At 49.2% G+C, this 23,874-nt stretch overlaps 2 protein-coding genes across 2 annotated transcripts in view; one reads left to right on the forward strand and one right to left on the reverse strand.

Moving 5' to 3' along the window:
• Positions 1-3,167, forward strand: part of PQLC2 (PQ loop repeat containing 2) — a 6,055-nt gene extending 2,888 nt beyond the window's left edge. Inside the window, exons 5-8 of the mRNA XM_008634303.2 lie at positions 541-689; positions 1,428-1,520; positions 2,083-2,268; positions 2,541-3,167. Of these exons, the coding sequence (XP_008632525.2) occupies positions 541-689; positions 1,428-1,520; positions 2,083-2,268; positions 2,541-2,639 (527 nt within the window). The 3' untranslated portion in view covers positions 2,640-3,167. The remainder of the gene's footprint in view (positions 1-540; positions 690-1,427; positions 1,521-2,082; positions 2,269-2,540) is intronic.
• A 2,287-nt stretch (positions 3,168-5,454) lies between these two features.
• Positions 5,455-23,874, reverse strand: part of CAPZB (capping actin protein of muscle Z-line beta subunit) — a 42,954-nt gene continuing 24,534 nt past the window's right edge. The window contains 5 exon segments of the mRNA XM_017735089.1: positions 5,455-6,302; positions 9,360-9,436; positions 10,467-10,532; positions 17,218-17,334; positions 17,863-18,004. Of these exon segments, the coding sequence (XP_017590578.1) occupies positions 6,215-6,302; positions 9,360-9,436; positions 10,467-10,532; positions 17,218-17,334; positions 17,863-18,004 (490 nt within the window). The 3' untranslated portion in view covers positions 5,455-6,214.

Raw genomic sequence — 23,874 nt, forward strand, 5'->3', positions numbered from 1 at the left:
GCTGAACCCCAAACACGGATAATTATTTAACTTGGTAAAGACACGTAAAGTTATTAGCCACTATTATCAGTTGATATTTGACCCATCAGATACGTAGTTTTGTTAAGCTGGAGAGCTTCTTTGCTGAATATAATCACTAAAAAATTACTGAAAAATAATAAATTACTACTAATAAAGAAACCACAGCAGAGCTTGCTGTGGCAGGGATTTGAGAGTGGCCATCGTCAGCTAAGACAGTGAAATCTTCTAGAGGGGATGATTTTTAAGAGCCCTAAACCTGAAGAAACCCGAGATAGGAGCAGTTTCCTCCCTGATAAGGTACAAATTGGCCACATCACTGGGAGATAAATCACATCACTCACCCACAGCAGCCACTGCCCATCCCTTGGTGAGATAAGGGAGAGTTCAGAGGTCGCTCAGTCCCTTGGTGAGATAAGGGAGAGTTTGGAGGTTTCTTCACCCCGAGGGGGTCCTGGCACCCCCGGGGCTGTTGGCGGTTGCTGGGTTCTCCCTCATCAGGCTCTGTCTGACTCCCTGCAGTCCCCGCTCCCATCAACGCAGCCTTTGTGTTCCTCTCCGTGGGGTCCCTGTCCAGCCTCTCCCTCCTGGGCAGTGCCAGCACCAAGGATCCAGGAACCTTCAAAGGAAGGTCTCTGCTGTCAGCTCCTGGGGATGAGCTTGGATCAAAGGTGAGCCAGTTCCTAAACCTGGGAGATGGGATAGAGATCTGCATGGGGATGTCCTGTTTGATGCTGTGATGCCAAAAAACCACCCTGGACCCCACAGTGCGTTTTGGGGTTGGGGGTCATTCCTATTTTAGGACCAACCTTCCAGGAGACTGTTACAGTCTAGGAAGGTGACACTGGAAAGAGAGCTTTTCCAGAGATTGTTCCAAAATTCAGGAAGAGTTTGCTGCAGGATTTCAGACATTTCAGGGCATTTTCACTTCAGACTTCAAGCACTTCTGTGAGCTGCTCGAGAGTCAGCAAACCTCACATTTCCCACATCTCTGTTTGCAAACAGACTTTCTCTCAGGTAGCTGCATAGGATGGACATACTGTAAAAAATGTGGTTTTAAGAGACTGTTTTCAGGAAATTTGGAATACTTCTCCCCTTTAATTCTCCTTCCAATTATCCACATTTATATATATTATTGGAAATCAAACAAGCAAGAAAGTGCAGCAAGGTAACTCAGCTGGCTAAAGGGAGGTTTGCAAAATAGTTTTGCACTGGCAGTAGAAAAGGACCTTTCCAAGCAATGCAAATGAACCCAATTCCTGTGATAACAGACTGCACTGGGTATTTTCCTGTGGCAAAGTGAAATATGATTATCAGCTGTAATTATCTCTGGGCTGTCAGGGGAGGGGGAGCTGGGCACAGCCAAGGCTGGGTGCTCTGAGCCCCTTGTCCCTGTCCCTGCCTTGCAGCCTTTCTCCAGGACTGAAATCATTGGATTTACCATCGGCTCCATCTCCTCCGTGCTCTACCTGTGCTCCCGAGTGCCCCAGATCTGCACCAACGTGAGTGCCCAGCCTGGGACCCCGGGGTTCCTCACGTGGCACTCGAAGGGGGCTGGGGGAGTTCTCCTTTCTCCTCGGGGGGAGTTCTCCTTTCTCCTCGGGGGGAGTTCTCCTTTCTCCTCGGGGGGAGTTCTCCTTTCTCCTCGGGGGGAGTTCTCCTTTCTCCTCGGGGGGAGTTCTCCTTTCTCCTCGGGGGGGAGTTCTCCTTTCTCCTCAGGGGGGATTCTCCTTTCTCCTCGGGGGGATTCTCCTTTCTCCTCAGGGGGTTCTCCTTTCTCCTCTCTGCTCGGAGGTCCCATGCCCCATCTCCCATCATTCCATTCCACTATTTCTCTGTATTTATTCTCCCCTCCCCCCCCCCTTAACCTACCAATATTTTGAGGGTGGGGCTTTCATTTTGTCTTATTTACAAGCCAAAGGGGAACTAAAAGACTCTCAGCATTGAGTCACCACCTCTTTTCTTCTCTTTTTTTAATGCTGGGGGAGAGGATGATTAATATCACTTTGTACAGAGATTTAGGGGAGCTGCAGCCAAGCTCCTCTCCTCTCCCTCTTCTCCCAGTACAAGAGGAAATCCACCAGCGGGGTCTCCTACTTCCTCTTTGCCCTGGTGATGCTGGGGAATTCCCTGTACGGCCTCAGTGTCCTCCTGAAGAACCCGGAGCCGGGCCAGGGCCGGGGTGACTACGTCCTGCACCACCTGCCCTGGCTCGTGGGCAGCCTGGGCGTCCTGGCCCTCGACGTGGTTGTATCCTTTCCCCTGGGATGGGATCCCATCCTGCCAGCAGGGCCTTGCAGGGAGTGGAACAGGCAGGGACAGGCAGGAGGGGTGGGGTGATGCTGCTCCATGGGTGATTTTGTGGTGTTGCACCAGCTGGGAAGTGCCTCAGCCCCTGGTTTGCATTGAGCTCCTTATCCCGTTCCCACCTCTCCTGGCACAAACCCTTTCCTCTGGGTGGTGGCACCCAGTGCATGCAGAGACCCTCCCTGTGAGTGTGCAGAGCCTTGACCTCTCCCCAGATCTCCTTCCAGTTCCTGGAGTATCGGAAAGGACGGCCCGGAACCCTCGAGGAGAGGGATGCGCTCCTCAGGGAGCAGGATGAGAGCCCGGAGAGCTGACAGAGGGCCCTGCCCCGCAGGGATTGCAGGAGGGGGATGCACGTGAGGAAGGTGGCCTTAGGGCCGGGCAAACCGGCCCCTCCATCCTGGTGGCTCCTGGGAGGAGAGGCCCCGAGCCCGTGGGTGACGCGTTGTGCTGCCAAGGCGGTGGCACAGGATGCTGCTGGGACACCTCGTGCCTCTTTGATACCAAAGATGCTTTCAGGATAAAAGGGAATTTTTGGATACCTCAGTTGCTCTTCGCTGCTCTGGTGCCCCACAGCTGAGCCCAGTCACTGCTGCGACTCCTTAGGGTGACCTGGAGCTTCCTTGGTGCTGAAAAATGTGGGAAGAGCCTGAGTGGGGAGGGGACAGGGATGATGGACCTGCCACAGACATGAGCACCACTGTGGCCTCACAACTCCCCACTCAGCTCCTTCCACCCAGGGCTGGATCCAGTGGGGAAGGAGCAGCAGAGCCAAAGTGTTCAGTCCACACCTATTTTAATTAGTGTGGCTCACCCGTCTATAAAACACGTCCTTCCCCACCTGCCTGCCTGGGTTTCATTTTGCTGCTTTACCTGGCAGCTCCTGCCTCTTTCCTAATGAGTCTCACAGTCCCATTTCTCTGACTTCTCATTTTTTGCCTCACCCATGTTTTAATTGCACGGATTCCTTGGTGAAGTTGCTCCATTGCTGTTCCCCAGCCAAAGAGCTGCCTCTCTGCTCACTCTGGTTTTTGGTTCCTGCTGTCTCTCCTTGATGAATTTATCCTCAACTTGATGAGTTTATCCCCAACACTGATGAGTTTATCCCCCTCTCAGGGCCCTGCACTCCTTGACCAGGGAAGGATGGGAAGCAGGGGTGGTCTGGGAAAAGCTGTGTCTCCAGCAGGACAGAGCGGAGGTGTAGCCAGGCTCCCTCCCGTGTGCTGAGCTCTTCCTGCTGGGGATGAGCAGCTCAATCTCCCTGGGAAAACGAGGAAAATCAACCAAAGCTTGGAGACCCTTCAGGAAGAGCTATCACACCTTGTCCTTGTGAAAACAAGAGCTTTCATTTTCCTGCACTTGCTATCAGCTCTTCCTTTTGCTTCCCTTTCCCCTCTCCAGCTCCCTTCTGATACCCAACATCGTGTTCCTTTTGGCTTTAGTGCCCTTATCATTAATTTATGATTCCTCAGCCAGTCCATGACATTTGTCCTTCCCAAGGAAGTCACTCTGCTTTGTCCTCACACCGAGGACAGCAATCCGTGGTTACCCAGCTCAGCCTGGATCTCACAAGAAATGGGATTCTGACTGCTCAGTGCCCACCAAGCTGCACCAGCAGGTTCACTGAAACACAAGCTGGGCCAGTGCTTGGGACTGAGCTGTTTCCAGAAAGGAAAAGTATTTTTCAGTCTCTCTGAGCCCCTTGGACCAAGTGAGTGGGTTTTTACTGGATTAATTCACCATTCTGCCCCTCCAGATTCACAGGCAAAGCAGCTGCTCACCTCATCCTGAAGGAAGCAGGATTTCCTCTCCTGTCAAAAACCTGGGAATTGTAGAACAATTCATACCCAGTACTAATCCAAACCACGAGCAAAGCCCTCATCTCTGCCACTCACAACCCTAAATTACTGTCACATACTGGCTTTTCTTAAACCTCGACAAAGAACCTGTGCCATAAGGAGGAGAGCACACACACACACATTTATATATATATATATATATATATATATATTTATCCCCACACTGTGTCCCCACAGGTGTGCCCCAAGCACGAGTTAGGTATGAAGTTGATTTACTCTGACTTTACTCAGGCAGGGCAGGAGCAGGAGGTTACACACCTGCAGCAGTCTCGGGGGTGGCTGGAAATTCCTGAGGCTCTCTCTGAGGTTCGCCTCCCTCCAGGTCATCACTGCAGCCCTGTCCCTGCGTTCAGGAGTTTGCAGAGGCAAATGTTCAACCAGAAAAGGCTGAGCAGAAACAACCAGCCCTGGGGGAGAGGGTAACTGAGAACCTCAACAGGAGCCTCCCCCTCCCAGGCTCCAGATCTCATCTCCAGCTTCAAAAGAGGCTTCTCTTGGGGCAGAACCGTGAGACAGCAACCACATCCCAGAGTGTTCCCTGCGGGATCCCAGGGCACTGTCCTTTCCCAGCCTGTGTCCCACAGGAGCTCTGGTACCCTCTGCAGGCTCCGGGTGAACTCTGGCCACGTGCAGGAGTCTGGGGGGGACACAGGTCACGTCACAAGAGCACGTTAATTAATCAATCAGTGTTAATGCCAACAGCCCCCACTTGCAGAGGGCCACACAGAGGGCAATTCCCAGAGCCAGGGGCAGGAGGAGCCCAGCAGATGTTTATGTGCTTCCCCAGTTTTGCCAGGATTGGGTTTGGTACAACCAAAGCCTGGAGCAGGCAGGGAACCCAAAGCTGTGCCAGCTCCCTCTGCCCACCGAGGGCTCAGGAGGCGACGCTGGGGGAGGGTCACAGGTGACACAGGGACCAGGGCAGGAGCTTTTGGGTCAGCACCGATGGGAGGAACCACCCAGGCCAGCACAGCCCCTCTGCGCAGGGCTGGACACACAGGTGCCCCACTTTTCAGCACACCCAGCAGAGCTGGACTGCGCCCTCTCCCCTGAACGCACCCCTTCCACGTCTGCTGGCTGCCTGGAGCATGAATCCCAGCAGCTCCCAAGGGCAGCTGGACCGTGAGTGACACGGGTCCAAGCAGCAGTGGGACATCACAGCCCCTTCCAGACAAACGCTTCTGGATGTGGGACAAACAACAAACCCCAAGTAACCCTGCAAGGAAGGAAAGAGAAACAAGGAGGACACAACCACACACACGCTTCTTCCTGGGATTTTTTTTGTTTTTATTGTTTTAGTCTTTTTTTTTTCTTTTTTTTTTTTCCATTTTTTAGTATGGAGGCTCAAGTATCAGATGTAGATTCAATTTAAGCTTTACAAAAAAAACAAAAAATCAAAACAAAAACCCCTTTTGCATTCCATAAAAATTGACAGAAAAGCGCCTTGGAACCAGGCTATAGAAGAGCAGAACTTTCAGCAGGTCTCCAAATCACCATCTCCTGCACATCTGGGTTACTCAGCATCGTACAACCCCAAGGAACACCCTCTCTTCCCTCCCTCCAGCCAGCCCCTGTGCCCAGCCCCCAAACATACGCGGAATAGATTATTTTTCTTTTTTTTTTTTCTTTTTCCAGTTCTTCCTCTTTCACACACCACAGTATTTAATAAATTTTTGTTTTACATTTTTTACACCAATGTAACAAAAGGCAGGAGGGGGTGAGGGAGGAAAAGACAAACAATGATCCGTGGTGATGCATATAAATGGGGGAGGGTGGGAGGGGGGGGAAGAAAAAATAATACATGGACTTCTACAGAAACATAGCCTAAGGTCTCGATAGTAAAATGTGGTGCAAAGTAGGCCTCAGAGACTGAAAAAGTTTGTACAGCTTTATTCATGGGGAGAGGATGGCGCTGCATGGAGAGTATTGGATGCAAATCGTGACGTGACGAACAGAAAAGGGCGGGGGATGATTCTCTACGAAAGGAATCTAACGAGTGCATGGCATGGCTGGTTAGCACGGACAGGACTTTAACTTTGCTGCTTTCTCTTCAAAGCCTCCACCAGGTCGTTTTTAAGAGCTTCTTGTTTTGATTTGTCTGCAAAAGTCTGCACAGACCTGCGGGGAAGAAGGAAAGGCGGGTCAGAGGCAGCGCAGGGGAGGGAAGGGTTGGGAACAGTCCTGGGAGTCAGGAGGAAGGAGAAGCCCCTCAGGCCAGGCTCAGCTCTGCCTGCTGGACCCCGGGAAGCAGAAGGCAACGTGAACACTCAGTGAGAACACAAAGCAAAACTCACTCTGGCAAGGATGGCACCAAAGGCTTCCCCCCCAGCTCCGCTCAGGCTGCCGGAGGGAGATTCCCAACGTTTTGTGTTACAGACTGGAAGAAGCCCAGCATCCCACAGCGAAGGGGTTAGGTGCTCCTGCTCCCCCAGAGAAAACCCAGCCCCAGGCAGGAGAAGGGCCGGGCCAGGGAGCTCTGACCCTTCTGCAGACTGTTCACCCAGGCTCGCCTCGGAACCTCCCGCTGGCCTTTGCACCGGTGGGAAAAGCAACCAGAGGTTCTGGTGTCCAGTTTGCCTTTTTTTGTACCTTCCCTAAGGAATGAGGGATCAAAGCAGCGGAAGAAGAGCAGAGATACTGTCACAAGGTTATTGCAGGGCTTCCCTTTGTCTGCAAGTACACAGCAAAAGCTCCACCTTTCAGGAATCACCTGGGTTCGGTGCCCTGGGAGCTGCTGTGGAGGAACCTCTGATTTCAATGAGACAGTAAGTAATTTCCACTTTTAGAAAGGCCTCTCTTAAATAAATTGATAGAATGGGTTCTATCAAGAACCAGACTCTTCCAGAGTGGCTACCACAGAGAAGTGGAAGGATGCAGTTGGGTAGGATTTCTCTCCACCTAAACCACAATTCCCAGCCTTTACAGTACCTGGGATAGTGGAAGATCTCCCTGCCCGTGGCAGGGGGTTGGAATTGGATGAGCTTTAAGGGCCCTTCCAACCCAAACCAGTCTGGGATTCTGTGATTCAGAGCGACCTTATTTTCCCTGGTTGCTGTCTCCTGTAAACAAGGCTGCTCTTTGTGGTGGTGATTTTCCTACCATTTTTATAACAGTATTTCCATTCTCTTGCCTCTGGAGACTTCTGCTGCTTTAATAAGAACATATACATTTATATTTGCATTTGTCACAGGCTGCAGTGGTTCTTGGCCACTATCAACAAACAGTGAGTTTCCCCCTTTGTCAGCTGAATGTGTTTGAAAAAACATCTGTAACTCGTTAGAACTGGAGTGGAAGGTTAGGCTGGCTCGGGGTTAGTCACTGCCGTGCGCCCCTGACACTCAGAGCTCCAGAGCAAACGAGAGCACAGCAACAAATCCCCTTGGAGGCTGTGCAGAGCACAAGCAAGTGGAGGCTGGGAATGTTTGAGTGAGCTTGAGCAGGACTGGGTTTCAAGCTCCACGGAAATTCAAAATCCACCAGGCCCATGGGGACGGGCGTGTGGGCGAGCGCACATTTACTCTGAAGTCATGGGAAGTACCAGTCATTTTTGTTTTCCAAACTGTGAGACTCCCGAGATTTCATTCTGCAGGGAGGACACTGGGATTACAGGGAATTTCTCCACGGAAGTGGTGTACCACAGGTGTAAGAAACTGCTGGTGCCCAAGGGACAGAGTCCCGGGGCTTCTGGATGGGATCAGCCCAATCCAACACCACTCCAGGCATGGGACCACGGGCCCCTTTCCTGCTCCCAAGCCAGAGTGCAAAGTGCTAAATCCTGCCACAGTTCCGAGCGTGAGGTTTCCACGGGGGAGGAGCCAACAGCTGAAACAAGAACCCCAGCGTTCAGAGGCCGCACTGAGAAGGAACCCGGGGCTGAGCGGGCGGCGCCGGGGCCGCTCCGCCTGCGGGATTAGGGGTTAGTTCTTCCCGGTTACCATGCAGGGGCTGGGCTGGTGAGTCCTGGTTTAGTGCTGGCTCACACCTCACAGGCAGCGAGGGTACCTGGATTGGTTTAGTTATCAGGCTGGATGTAGATCTGGCGCTGGGTCAACACTTGAGAAAGTTCCCTCTGCAACTGCTTATACTTTTGGTTGTCGGGAATAGCATCGATAGATCTACAGAGAGCAGTGGGAAACCAGGGAGCAAACAGGGAAAAGAACAGTCAGAAGAGCTCAGTAACACGGAGCTGGGGCTCTGGGAGCCACCAGGGAGGAGAAGGGGACACACACAGGTGAGAAGGAGCAGGGAAAGGCTGGAGGAGCCGGGTGTTTCCATCAGGAGCTGCCCACAGGGCCGGGACTGAGACTGAGGGATGGGGAGACAGCAGAGATTCAACCACAACGGCTCAAGGCAATGCTCACAAGAGAAAGACTCTTATTACAGATTCCCTCTGAGGTTAATAAATGCTTCCTGGCTAAACCCTGCTCAGCACAAAGGAAACTGAGGCTGTTCTGAGCTGGGCTTGCGGCAGAACAAGTATTTAATTAACACATTTTTCTCTCTTCTTCCACATCTCAGTGTGTGAGAGAAGAGCAGAGCATTTATTTGTGCCCTTTGGTTATTCTACATTATCCCACTGTGCTGGGAGGTCTCTCTGCACTTTACAGAGAAGTGATTTGGCATCACAGTTCTGTGCTTTCCTCTGTGAGCATGAGAATTACCAGCTTGGGATTTCCATGTCCAATTCCTGCCCAGGAATGAGCAGGGATTGAAAAGCACAGCACAGTTTCCCTCCACAAAGGGCAGAGGGAATTTAATCTCTTCTCATACACTGTATTTTGACCAGTGGTATTGAGAGAACAACAGAATTTAAATCGAAGTCTAAATACCACAAACCACTCATGTCTTAACTTAAGTCATGTCATGACTTAATTCTGGGACTGTTTTTAAGGGTAGCAGAAAGAGAAGACAGAATTCAAGTGCAGCTTGCAGGACTGTGAAGAATAAAACTGATGAAAAATAATCTGAAAGTACAAGTGTTAGTTGGGCTGTTTCACTCCCTGTGAGGGAACAAGGGATTAAAACATTGCTTCAGGTTTCTGCAGTAGAAGAGTTCCCTGAACTCCACACAGCAAATCCTGTCCCAAAGCACAGGGAGGGGAAACAAAAGCAGCTCAAGGCTGGGGTGGCACCACAGGGATGGGAAGGGTCCCCCACCCACTGCAGCTCCCTTACCTCAGCCCATTAACGATGTCCTTTGTTTTTCCAAAATAAATCTCATTCAGTGTACTTCTGATTTTGTTTTCCATGTCCTGGGAAAAAAAAGTAAGACAGCAGCTCTTTAGTCACCTCAGCTGCTGGCAGGGATGGTGCAGCACTGGCGTCCCTGTGACCACAACACCCGGAGCACCCCCAGCACTCAGATTCCCCCAAACCCACAGGGACCCAGCCTCTCTGCCCCTGTCAAAGGCTTTGTTCCTGCTCCCTCCTCCCAGCCCATCTCTCCAGGCTCGGACCTCTCTGCACCACGAGAGGGCAGCTTCTCTCCAGCATTCCTCGTTCTGCTGAGAAGGAAAACGCCTCTCGCCCCAGCCTGCCCCTGCACTGGACGGACTCCAAGTGCCAAGTCAGTCCTTCAGGATAACCAACAGTCCACAGTTCTGTGCTGAGGGGTGACTTTGGGTTTTTGACTCGTTCCTTAAAGCTCCAGGACAGAGCTCTGAGAGAGATCTTGTAACAAAGCAGCTTTTTTTTTGTTACGTTGCTTTCACTCAAGCAAAAAACTTTAAAAAGGGATCCAAAAAGTACCAGCTGCCTTTCTTTAATTTCCCAGTTCCCTTAAAAATGCATCACAGTTGAGAATTTCCTCCTTTCTTGGTTATAACCATCAAGGAAATGTGGAACACCTTCACTCAGGACAGAGCAGTGAAACAGCAAAGTGGTGCTGCACCTTCTGAGCAGCTGCCACAAAATCCAACACTAAACCCAATCCCAGGGGACTCCATAAGCACTTGACACACACTGAACTTTCAGTCCAAGGGACAGTGGTGTGTAGCAACCTGACTTGAAATAATTCTCCCCAAAAGCGGCTGCAGAAGGGTGGGAAGTTGTTAATTAGTGCTCAGGAAAGGAACACCCATCTCCCAGGAGGTCACTGCAGAGCTGACACAACACCAAGGGCAGAGGGGTGGCTTCGTACCCACAAACAGCTGGAAGTGATGGAAGGAGAGCACTGAGCCATCACACACCGAGCAACAACAGGAACGAAAAAGCTGTTTGTAAAGAGAAAGCAACAAAATTCTGAAGGATGGGGCCAAATCTGGGCAGAAGAACCTCACTCACCTCTACCAAGCGCCCGATATTGGCTATGTGCGGAGAGGAGTCACTCACAGTCTCGTCCTTCTCCATCTGCAAAGGAAAGCACAGACCCATCTGTCACAGGAATCCCAGGGCAGTGTCCAGGAGCGGTGGGGGAAGGGTCTCACCAGCTCCTCCAGTGTGCAAGCAGAGGAGAACACGGTGAGGAACTGCCAGCACTTGCCACGGGCACATGTTGGTAACGGAGATGTGGTGGAATAAAAACCAGGAATCAAAACAACCCCTGCTCAGACAGACCCCACAACAGCCAAGGGTCTTCTGCAGGAGAAATTCAGAGCTGGAACAACTGAAGTGGACAAAGACCCCAGTGCCCTCAGTGAACAGGACACAGGTCCCTGAGGCAGGTGAGATCTTTCACCCCAACATCAGGACTGGGAGCTGGAACTGCAGCTGCAACACTCGCTTGATTCCATCTGACTTTGCCTCATGGAACATCCATGCCATGGCCCTCCATGGTCTGTGCTAAGGGAAAGTCCATCTTCCCCAGTTCTTGAGGTGAAAATTGTGGCCAAGACACAGCCAAGCTGTTGAACAACGAACATCAGACCCAGGAACCTCAGCAAGATTTGCTGAGGCAGCATGAAAACAAAACTGGGAGGCAAATGTAGTGGGAAGAACAGTCTTCAAAGGGTTTTACTAATCCCACTGAATTCTCTTATCCATCTGTTCCTATCCCTCCCTCAGGGCAGAGTTTAAAAATCTGGGCCAGCTACAGGTTTCTGCTAATAAGCCAAGTCTGTAACAGGCTTGGGGAAGCGTGTAATTTAGTTGGACCCCCGAAGGCAAAAGATAACCTGGAAGAGAGGGAGAAAGAGCAGCAGGACGTTTAATTGTGCCTTTAGACTGTTTACATGGAGTGGAGACACGTTGCCTGGAGAAGGGATCCAGCTGCAGTGCAGGGACAGTGTAAACCTCAACTACACAAACACACACATTATGGGCAGTTTGGGAACCATCAGCAAATTGCCCAAATCTGGGGCAGCTGGGAGCTGGCACTGGGGCAGTTACTGCCACAGGCTCCCTGCTGTGCCTCCTCCACACCTGGACAGGCCCAGCTCCATGGTAAGAAGCAGAATCTGAAAATAGAATTAATTTTTTTTGAAAAACGTGTATTATTACATCTCCATAAAAACTGCTGCCAGAAGGAAAACATTTTTATGTGCTCTGGAAGGCCAGATGTTACGAGAGGCTGTTTAATGGAGTGCAGAGTCAGGATCAGCCATGTCCTACAAACAGTTGGGTTTTGTTGAGTTGTTGGGGTTTTTAAAGGTTCCTTCCGGTGGCTGGCACTGCACAGGCTCAAGCAGCAGCAGGACTTTTGCTGCTTAAATACAGGGGTTGGTTTGCTTCAAGAGGAAATTCCCTCTGTAGGTTGATGTTAAGGAGCAGCTCATCTCCCCACTGTCACTCCCCACCTGCCTGCTGGGCTCAGCCAAACCCCAGGCTGAGCCAAGTCCCAGCCCAGTCCCGGCCCAGTCCCAGCCCAGTCCCGGCCCTCCCGCGGCAGATCCAGGGCCTGGCTCCCCTGCCTGGCTCCCCCAGCCATCTGCTCTGAGTCTGACTCACAGGGAAACTCACTCCTCTGGGATAGCTCGAGGGCTGGCTGGTCACTTTGGATGTTTCCTGCACGGAATAAAGCAGCTGTCTGGGCTTTCTGTAAACGTTATTTGGAGGAATAATACCAAGAGAGATATTTAAGCTGGATAAACACTTTGTTTCATCATGAAAGTGTCTGAAAATACCAGGGAAGGTAGAAGGGAACTCATCCTCCATTTTGCTCTGAAAAGCCAACAACACCCACAGCTGCTCTGGCCACGGAGCAAAGTGAAAATCCCTTTAATGAAACACAAACAGCAACGTGTGCCAAGGGCTCCCAAAGCAGTGGGCAGGCTGAAGGCTCCAGGTGGAAAATATGTGGAATTATTTGGATATCAGTAAGGCAAAATTTGGCCTGTCTCTCCAGCACTTATTTCAAACTATAACCAGATAAATGGAGGTTGTGATCTCTGCAGGGCTTGCTCAGAACTGACCACATCCCTTCATGGAGATTTGCTCTCACCAATGTAACCAAACACATCCCATTTCCTCTGCCAAACTCTTCAGCCATAACCATGGGCAAACCTGGGGATGCTACATGACCTTTACCTGCCACTTTCCAGACCTCCTCAACTCCTCTGCTCCTTTTTTCTAAACTATTACAGAACTGAACCTCTGTGAAATCCATACGAGTCCTCAAAGCCCATCCCATTCCACCACACCTTCCACTGACCCAGCCTGGCCTTGGACACTTCCAGGGATCCAGGGGCAGCCACAGCTGCTCTGGGCAGCCTGAGAGGTGCCGGGGCCTCCCCACCCTCATGACAGGAAAGTGAGGCAGAAATAATTCCCTAGACAACCCCTGTCAGCACATCCCTGCTGTCCCCGCACCCAAACACTGCTCAGCTGGTGATGAGAGAGACTCCAGGAGCTGAGGGGGAGCTCCAAGATCACAAGAAGATCCCACTGGTGGAAAATAAAAGCTACAACATCTGGAAGTCGGTGGGATGGGCCTTTCCATGAAAGCTGCCCTTGATGGAAAGGGATGAGTCTCCTAATTGCCCAGGGATTTCCCTGTGATGATAAATGGCACAATGGCTCTGCTGGGGTTTCACTGAGCAGCAGCAGATCCCAGGGCAGCTCTTCCTGCTCACAGGGACTGCTCAGTTTGCACAGCCCAGCCTTCATCCAGCTCTGCAAAACCTCCTGTCCTCGCTAGGGAGTGTTCCAAGTTCAAAAATCAACATGTCTGTGCTACTTTAATCCCAAATCTCAGGCCTCACTTCCCTATGACTTTACATCCTCCCCTTCCCACATCTCCAAATACAAATAAACTGTAGGTTTGGAGCCAACTTCTTTCTCAGCAAACTCACTTCCTCAGGGCTCATCCTGGCTCAGGAAACCCACACACAGGTTCTTTGTGCACGAGGACAGCTCAGGAAGGCACCTGCTCGTCCTGCTTGGGAGGAGGGGGCTGCAGAAGCCCATCAGCAAAGTGCAGTGCTGACTGTTTGCCAGGAAATGGGGAGCCTTTACATCTCCTTTGCATGAAGTGAAACAGGATCACACAGCTGCTCTTACCTTAAATAAAAGTGCAGCCTAATGAAAGCTCAAAATGCAGCCAAAGCCGTTCGGAGCCATGGTGAACGACACAAGCGATTCCTGTGTACACAAAGGGGACAGGACCCCGAAATCTGCCAGGGAAATCATCTGCCAAACATCTGGCTTCAATCAGGAGGGGTGGGAGGTACCTGCAGTCCCCAGAGAACGTGCAAGGTAATTGAAAAGCTGCTGGCACGTTTCATTTCCCTGCAAGTCTTGCTCTCTGCGTCCTCTCTGGCAGTATTTATGGAGAACAACATTTGTTCCTAAAAATTACAGCCAAACTGGGCAAGGGAGAGTCTCTGCCCTACAGAGGCACTGCTGCAGCCAGGACCTAATGAAGTGTCCAGTGTGAGGACGTCACTTCAGCTTTAACTCTCCCGAAGTTTTCAGGGCAGAATTACAATCCATGGATCCTGTGTGCCTGGAGCTGGCTAAGAATCGATCTCATCCTCTCAGGGTAAGTTAATACCTGCACATACATAAAGCAATTATGCATACAGATAAATTATATAAAGGAGTGGATGTGACAACACACAGGGGTCTGTGTTGCACACTCCTGTGTGTGTTTATACACCCACTTCTCTACTGGATCAGGACAGAATCTGGAATTCTGTAATTGAACTGATAAAGCAAAAACCTGACATTCCAAAATCTGCCAAGTGAACTAAATCAAAGCTACACCAAGGGGAGTTTTCAGCTTCCTAAAACAGGCTGAATCCCTTTCCTTACTCTGTCCACTCACAAATGTAAAATGTTTGTTTCCTCCTAGAAACAGAGACAACTCATACTGTAGCAGATGAAAAACTGCACTGGGAAAACCAAGGAAAAGTAGTTCAAGGCACTGGAAGAGAGATGTCAACTGCCAGTGTATGAAATAAAATAGACACAGGCCAGGATGTGACCTTTGAGCAGCATCGACCCAGGAGGTACCACCACATGGCCCCAAGGCAGCTGCAGGAACACTCCAAGAGACTCCCAGAATCCTGGAATGGTTTGGGTTGGAAGGATCAAAGCTCATCCAGTGCCACCCCTGCCATGGGCAGGGACACCTTCCACTGTCCCAGGCTGCTCCAAGCCCTGTCCAGCCCGGCCTTGGACACTGCCAGGGATCCAGGGGGCAGCTACAGTAACAAACACAGTGTCTTGAAGAGAGAGGAAAAAAATCATTCTCAAGAATTCAGTGCAGCATTCAGGAACAGCCCAAGTGGAACCTTGCAGGACCGAGTCTGGGGATATTCAAGAAAGGCAGAGTTTTTCCAAATGGTCTTGACCAAAGGCAACAAAAAGCCCCTGTTTGTGCTGGGTGCAGGGCAACAATCTCCCACCTCCTGGAAGTGACTGCGCAGACCAGCCATTCCCAGACCCTTATTCCAGCTCCAAGCTCAGCTGCACCACGTGGCATTCCCTGAGCCGTTCCTTTGGCCTGCTCCTGGCCACCAAGTGAATCACTCATCAGCACTCACAAAATACCCCCCTTGCAGCTACGAGGCCAAGCTGGTTTCGCAGCAGTGGCTCTCAGCAGACTTCCCTCTGCAAGCACTGCGAGGCTGCTCTGCCATCAGGTTGTAAGCCAGGATATGACCGAGCTTGTGAACACTTCAAAAGCTTCCTCTCAAACACGAGGACATCTGCTACTCTCATTTTAGGATCAAAGGTGGTCAAGTAGCTTAAACGCTGAGTTGACCAAAACCATGTAAATTTACCACGTACAAAGTTTTTTCAAAATATTACTGATATTGCCAAGGTGAAACTGTGACATGCCATCCAAGAGGTAACTAAAACCATGTTCTGGTGGCTCAGTTTGCTGCAGGCTGTATAAAGGGCTGATCAAAAGAGTTGAAATAAAACTTGCAGTCCCTTGGGTGATGTGGCAAACTGGATTTGGGCAAAGCCCAAGCTTTTGCAGTCAGGAGTTTAGTCCAGCTGCAGGTAAATTTCCAGCTGGGGACAAACAGCTCCTCCTCACACAGAACACCTCAAGGCAGAGTGCAGACTGCAGATTTCTGCTGGAATGTGCCCCCCAGGTTCCCCTGTTTGTGCAGGAGCCGTGTGTGCATCCTCACCCTGGCGCTGCTGCGCCGTTACTGACATTGGAACCAGGCCCTGGCTTAATGCACCACATCTGAATCCAATGTTCTGCTCTTAAAATGATGACAGAAGCATGAATCTCCCCACCGAAGCTTTGAGAGGGAAAGTCAAACCAAACAAGGCCCAGCAGCCCAGGCCAAGGTGTACTGAGGACACCCATTCTCCACAGGCCCTTGTTTTCCTTGGCACAGCTCGGGCTCCAGAGGCCACGGCCAGAGTCAAGCCCTTGGCCTGCACTTCACAGCTCTGATTTACAGGATTAGCAAGGCCTGTGATTAAATATTTGTCCGGGTCACCATAACTCGGGTGTAATTACTGCAAAAAGAGTCAAAAAAAAAAGGCTCAAAACTGTCTCCAGATGCCTTTTTCCTTCGGTTGCTTTTCCATCAGCTTCTTCAAGGTCAACAACGTGGAAAGAAAAATCACCCAGGCTGGGGCAAGCTGTGCAAGACTAACCCAATTTCAGTCCCTCTCTGCAATCCCAGACCCTCCTTGCCTTCACCTGGCTCAAACCTGTACAAAACCATGAGGTTTTTAACAGAGTCTGCATTGTCCTTTGTATGGAAAGCCCCAGCCTGCCCTGGGAAGGCTCATAAAGGAGTTTCAGCTGCCGCCAATCTCTCCAGTCACTCATGACCTTACAATGTGCCTCCTGTCCTCCAGAGTTTATTACTCCGCTCGAGTCACTGACTTCCACAGCCCAAAGCAACCCCAATTCATCAGCAGGGAGACAGAAGCCTTTGGCAGGTGGTGGGGCAGGAGCAGCTTCACCCAAGGAAGTCCAGTTCAGGAGATGCTGCCTGTCAGGGACCCAGCAGCACTGCTGAGATCAGCCAGTCTGGCACCTTCCTGCTGCAAACCAGCTCTCAGGAGGCAATCAAAGTAATTAATGCTGGCACAAAACACCCAAATGTTTAGGACAGATTTATCTTATTTTTTTTAGGAGATTTTTTAAAATCAGTGTCCTGGTACTGCAGGAAGAAAACACTAAAGGAAGATACTGTATAATTGATGTCCTTAAAAAATCCTACAGTCAGTGCAAAACACAGGTTTGTTCACAGTGGTTTTGCTGGCTTTTAAAAGAGAGACATAAGAAAAGAGGTCATCCTGTACTTTTATAATCCTATTGGAATCTTCCAGTGAGAAAGTGGGCAAATCTTACAGATAAAAATATCTGCAACACGCATGGAAGTATAAAACTCAGGAATACCAAAGGACAAACTGAGATTTACAAGCAAGTCTGAACTCCTGTTGAATGTTCTGTATTTTTAATTGCAAGCTCCACTGTGTCAAGCACAGTTCAAGGGGCTTTCTGGTAATTACACACTGCATTCACCATTTCACTGGGCTGCAGAACAGCAGGAGAAGAGATGTTTATACAACACCTCACAAAACCAACGCTTTTGTGCCTGACTGGGGCTGCTGGGTGTGGAAGTGAGGGAAGGGCTGCCTGGCTCTGCCAGCACCCTGCAGGACACAGCCATACCTGTCTGGTGAGGCTCCCCCCCAGGTTCATGGTACCAGAGCCAGTTTTATTGGTCTGCAGCCACAGCATCACTGTGGAGGTCAGCTTGTAATGGGCAGTGCGGCCACTGGACTTCTCCTGCAAGTGGAAGGGAACAAAAGGGGACAGAGACAGAAGGTTAAAATCCCTGCTAAAGCTGAATGGGGGCTGGCCTGGCAGACCCCACAAGCAACAGGACAGGTCAGTCTAACCCCCCCTCATACAGCACTGTCTCTTAAAGACAATTCCAAATGTGTACATTCCTCTAATTTTCTCTAATTTTCCAAAGCAAACCTAGTTAGAGCAATTTACCCTCCTATTACCTTGTTTTTATTACCTAATTAGTGATATTTATCTGTAGCCCTTTATGTTAAACCCCCCCAATCTCAGGATCACATGCACAGAAAGTAACATACTTTCAATTCTTCTGGGATTCTTTTTGATTACAGCCCTGACTTATCTCTATCCAAATTGCTTCGGGGCATTTTCAAAAATTAACAGGGGGAAGAAGTTTACAGCCCTGACACAATATTGCATTGTTCAGTAGAACACCTGTGCTCCTTAATTGTCTGGAATTAACTGGGTTTTGTTTTCACTTGCGTGTATCAGCTGCCCCAGAGGCTGTACCTGAACCTCCACCACGTGGATGGAATCCCAGCATCCCTTAATCTTCTTTGATCCATCTCCAGCTTTCTTAATGAGGATCACCCCGGCAAAGCCATGATCCAGATCCCAGAGGTAGACAGAGGAGACTCCACCTTCAAAATACCTGCAGGATGCAATCCAAAGGCAAGTTAAAAGCAAGCAGGACCCAAGCCAGAGTCAGATATTGATAATAATAACAATCATCTTAAATAAGCACAATTTCTAAGTCCTAATACAGGTTATTTTCTTCTTTCAAGACAGCACTCTCTCCCAGTTACACACCCAGAAACACAGCAGTTCAAATCACTTCACAATGCAGAGACTTTAATTACAAAACAACTGCACATTTCTCTGAAGGAGAACAAAGGTCTGGTGAGAACCAGAGCTATGTACAGAATTCTACAGGACTTGAGCAAACAATTCCTCTGATTCCAATTACCTACAACAGCTGGTAAAAGCACGAGCTACAAAGTGGGCTGAGAGTAAGGCTTTATTTTACAATTTGGTCTTTTTTTCCCCCTCTTTTCCCTCGCTATTGGCAAAGTCTGGAAGTTCTTTACAGCAAAGTTCACTAATTAAGACAAAAGGGAGCAAGTAAGTAACTTTATGTTGCTGCCTCAAAAGTCTGTGTGAAGCTGACATTGATTTACTGCAAAGGGAGCAGAACTGAAACCAAGGATCTCAGAAATGTAGAGATGCTGTTGAGGTTTTATTATTCCAGCATCAGATATGGGAAACACGAGAAAATAAACCAGACTGCCTCAATCTCAGGTGTCTGCTGCTAAAAGTACACTCAGAAAACCAAGAGAGCAATGGGATCCATGGAACCCCACTCCCTCTGGATGACACTGGTGCAGATGGAAAATGCACTTAATAAAATAATGGTAAGCAACCCAAGACTGCTGGAAGAAAGATGCACAAGGAGTAATTTTGTCTTCTAGAAAACTGGAATTGCAACCCACAGCACTTTACCCCTTCCATTCTCCAGTTACCAAACAGCCATAGGGAGGATGAAGGAAAAGGGAATAAATGCTCTTTCATGGCACACAACTCTCAGATCTCAGGGATGACCATGGCACACAAGGATCACGTGGAAAGGAGGAGAGGCAACTTCATGAACAACACAAAATGTTGGTAGTCAGACTTTTCATTGCCTGCAGGAGGGCAAAATCTCATCATCCAAAGACACAAGGAGCTGCCAGGACTGACAGTCCCCAGCAGCTGAGAGGACCAGGCAGATGAACCTGGTCTGTGCTCTGTCTCTGACTGTCACACACACCTGCGAGTGACCACGGGCTCCTCTCCTGCAAGAGAGGCAATCATCCCTCCCGGCCAATGAAACAATTACCGAACCTCTGTGCTCCCCTCCTTTCCACCCACAGGCCTTCCAGCTGTGAATGGTGCTTAAAAGTCCATTTACTGCACAGTTTGGAGCTCATGTACTACCTCGAAGCACTGTGGACTTGAGCACATTAACCCACCCTTGCCAACAGTCAGGAGAAAAGGCACTGGGAAGTGAATGCCAGCGACACTTTCAACACTTCCAGCACATTCCCTGCCCTCACAGACCAGCCCAATGTGTTTCAAGAGGGCAGAGCTACCAAAGAGCCCAAATTCCCTTTAACTGCAGACATCCAAGCCTCTATCCAAACCAGTGCTGACCTCAGGAGGGGTAAACAACTTCCTGCTAACTCACCACAGCCTTTTATTTGCAATGGGTGGCTCTGCCTCTCCTCACCAAGCTCAGCCCTGCCAGTTCAGGACCCACTGCTCCGTGGCACTTGTCAGCCACTGCTAACACAGCAAAGCCCTCTTCTGCCCAGCCACGCTAAAGCCAGGCTTCCAGCAGGCAACTTCAACCTCACAAACCAACAAACACCCTTTTTATATCCCCTGGGGAATTCCCAAATGGATTTTGGTTAATGCAGTTAATGGGAATTCCAGTCCTGCAGTGAACCTCAGCTCCAACCTAAGTGACCCCTCCTTTGGCAGTGGGAATCAAAGGCCAGAGAGAAGCAGTTATTGTCCCTTCTCAGAGTGAGATTGCTTAAAAAATATATATGTAACATATTCTTTTTCATATACAGTATCAGTGAATCCACTCAAAATAAACTGGCAGGCACTGAGAACATTACAGCGTGCACAGACAGTTTCCCCATTACCCACTTTACAACCTTGCTACGAGCATGAAACATTAATTAAGAGAGGGACCGAAACAAGGTTTTGGGAAATTTATTCTTACCTACTGTACTTTGATCCTAATGACATGAAACAGGAAAAAAATAATTTTTATGTGGTTCACCTTTATGAGATTTTACATAAAGGCTTTTGTGGGTATTTTAAGAATGTGCTAAAATGTTGTCTGAAACCACATAAAACCATGTGAAGAACCCCCCGCCAGAACCAACAGCGCACACATGGAAACGCTTTAACTGCCTTTGGAGATCTAATGAATCAAATATAGTATTAATATTGTTTTAAATACCAACATGCTATTTCAATAAAGCTGCTTTGCCATGGCCAGACCCAGGATCTGGAGACTGGAACAACAATGCCAGTGATTGAATCCAAGGCACGCCAGGATTTACATTATCCAAAGGCTCCTCTGTGCTTTAGCACTACAGAATCACTCCAAAATCCCCTCCTCCTTCATGGGGAGAAAATAAATAGCACTGACCACTACACTGGATTTCACCTTCCTCACACAGCACTGAAGTGGGATTTCTGAACCCAGGAAAGTCACAGCTGGAGAGGGGAACATTCCTTGGAACCTGTTGGTTTTGGCTTTTTTTTTTTAAAGAAAAATAAAGAGGTGCCACAGGCTAATTGGTCCATAATAGAAAACAGGATGTCAGATTGGGAGGAATTTAAATTGACATTTGTGGACTTGGATTTGCTGCAGGAAGGCTGGGCTTCCTCCAAGAAACCCCTTCACCACGGACTGAAATGCAGCACACACTGAAATCCAAGCAGGAGAGGAACCAGCTTGGAAAAGGCTCCAGGAAGGCATAAACTGGGATCTTCTCTGTTGCAGAAATGGATGGGCAGGGCAGAGCACAGGCCCAGAGTCACACGCAGCAGTCGCAGCAGTGCACTAAAGCTCCTGGATGGAACATCTCTTTCCTCGGTGGCCTGTTCTGGATGTCCCTGATCCTCCTGCACAACCGTGGCTGGAAAAGGCAACCTGTCCTCTTTGGAAGCTGGAATCACAGAATCCTTAAGGCTGGGAAAGCCCTTTAAGGTCATCAAGTCCAACCATCAGCCCAGCACCACCACGTTCAGCACTAACCCACATCCCCAGGTGCCACATCTGTAGGTTTTCTGAACACTTCCAGGGGTGGCGACTCCACCACTGCCCTGGACAGCCTGTTCCAGTGCTTTACAAACCTTTCCCTGAAAATTTTTTCCTAATATCCAACTTAAACCTCACCTGGCACAACCTGAGGCTGTTTCCTCTTGTCACCTGAGAGAAGAGACCGACCCCTACCTGGCTACAACTGCCCTCTCCCAAAGCATCCAAGCGACCAGCAGATGCTTTTGGGATGCTTAGGAGGCCTCCAGTAGGAGGAATTCACATTGTGGTACCTCAGAAACATCCCCAAGGGATAAACCAATCTCAAAGGACAGCTTCAAAGCAAGGCTATCGTTGCTCTCTGCCTAGGGACACCGATCAATCCAGGATGTTTCAATCAAGATCAATCAGGCTTTACCTACAGACAAAAGCTTGTTATAAAACAATGAAAAATCATCATTTTATGGTTGTCATATCCCTTTATTAACAACCAAAACACTGCTAAACGATATCATAGCTGGGTTCAGTTGGAAGGACCTTAAAAGATGACCTAGACCAAGTGACATCCCTGTCCTTGGAGAGGACAGCCAGTGTTCTACCTCTGGGAAAATAACTTTTTGTAAGGCTGCCCAGGAAGGTGACTAAAAGGCATAAGGCCCAAAGTAATCATTCATTCTCTTTACAGAATTCAGAACAGCAGTTCACTCAAAATCAATTATAGTTTTAATGTCATGATCAAACACTGAATTTTTATATCCGTTACTCATCAACCACAGAACTCCTGGAAAAAGCTGTTTTATACAAAAAATGTCACACTTAAGACTGACCTACTTTACAAATGCAAGAATAAAAGAAAATATTTAAGCTAAGAGTGATCCAAAGCTTTATGAAGTGTTTGAAGTTGAAGCGGGTGGAGACACAGGATGGAAACTTGTCTGAGGAGCCGGAGCTGTACCCATGAAATAGAGGCTGTGGCCAGAACAAAGCTGTAACTTCAAGAGGGATGTGATAGGGGAGGAAATCCCCCAGCTTCCAGCACAGACCTCAGGAAAGGAGGGCAGATTAATCACTTTGTTTTACCACTGAAGGACAGCTCAGAAAAGGCCCCATGACCCTCCTGATAACGTTCTGCTCCTCCCAAGCCTCACCAACGGATCTTGGACCCCGTGTGGAGAAAATTACTTTCCACCACACAGCAATAAAAGCACGCTCTGACTTTCAATTACACCTCAGAACCAAATCACCCATCCATAAAAACATTTGTGTGTTTTCCAGCAAGTAGCTGAGAGCCAGAGACAAAAAGTCTGTGGCTTATGGCTCTCCCAACCCCCTGACGCCAAAGCACCAACACCTGGAACCTCAGCCTGGCCCTGCAAACCTTCTAAGGGCTTGCACAGGGTTTCAAACCGGCTCATTTAAAGCAGAAAAATGTATTTTCTTTTATTCCCTAAAGGTCACATAGTTATTTCTTCCAGCTACAGAAGTTCAGCATAGAAAGGGAAATGTCTCCAGCTATTTAGATCAACAGACTTCCGAGAAAACTGGCATTTAAAAATCTTACCCCAAAGGAAAATACTGAGCGTTGAGCTACACATGTTTTTCCAAGAGTGACAATGACTGAAGTCACAGCGTGAGCAGCTGGTGTCTCGCAGCAACCCAAAACATTTCCTAAATGCCGAGGTGGGGAAGCAAACATTCCAACTCTTATGGCAACAGAAGGCTGGAGTGGCAGGTGACTCGGCACAACTCCCACCGAGCCCTTTCCCTGTCGCCTCAAACCAGCACAGGAATCGCAACAGAAACACAAAGGAAGTGGCAAATTTGAGCAACCCACCTTCCACCAAACCCAAAGCATTGCCCAGGTGTTCAACAAATCCCCTGCAATCTCACACCTCAAGCTGGAGGAGGAACAAATTCTTCAGGAGATCAGTTGTCCCTAAATGATTGTTGCCTCCTTCCAGCTGTCGAGTGACGAGGCTCAGGAGCCTGTTCTGTAATGAAAGGACAGGCTGGTACCAGGAACGAGCCAGGATGTGACACTTCTCCCACTGCTGTGAGTCCAGATGATTTACAGCTCCTCTCTCCTTCCCTGGCCCCAGGAGCACAACTGTGGAACACTTCCACAATCTCACCCAGAGACTTAAAATGAAGAAGGTAAAATGTCTGTGGACAGCCCATGGGTTTTGCACCCCACTTGATGAACTCAGCCCAAATTACGCTTGGGGGCTCTGTACAGGTATTTTACAGGAATTCTTTCCAGCATACACAGGTGCAAAAATCCCTGGAGCAAACATACCAATCCAGTTAGGTATGTGTAACTTCAATGCCAGTTGTACTTAAAAGCACACATCTGGACCATGGTGGGATGACTCAAACTGCTCAGCAGAGTTGTGAAGTGCAGGAATTCTGCAAGTAAGGAAAACAGTAACCAAACAATGGGATCCTGAAGGCTGAAAGTCTCCCAGCACCTCCCAATTTGTGCTTTCTAGCACCTTTCATTATTTAATAAAAACAGCGTACTGCTCACGTTTTCCTTCCCATCCGATTGCTGTTGGCAGATGGAAACTAACAACCAAATCCCTCTGGAGAAGTCACCTGGAAAGAGTTCCATCAGCCACCTAATGAGCACGACAAGGGGTCACTCTGGAACGTGTCCAAAGGAGGAACTGCTTCATTAACACCAGGAAGCTCTGACGGCTTCC

This window comes from Corvus brachyrhynchos, unplaced genomic scaffold (assembly GCF_000691975.1).
Source record: "Corvus brachyrhynchos isolate BGI_N302 unplaced genomic scaffold, ASM69197v1 scaffold525, whole genome shotgun sequence".
Taxonomy (NCBI): Eukaryota; Metazoa; Chordata; class Aves; order Passeriformes; family Corvidae; genus Corvus; species Corvus brachyrhynchos.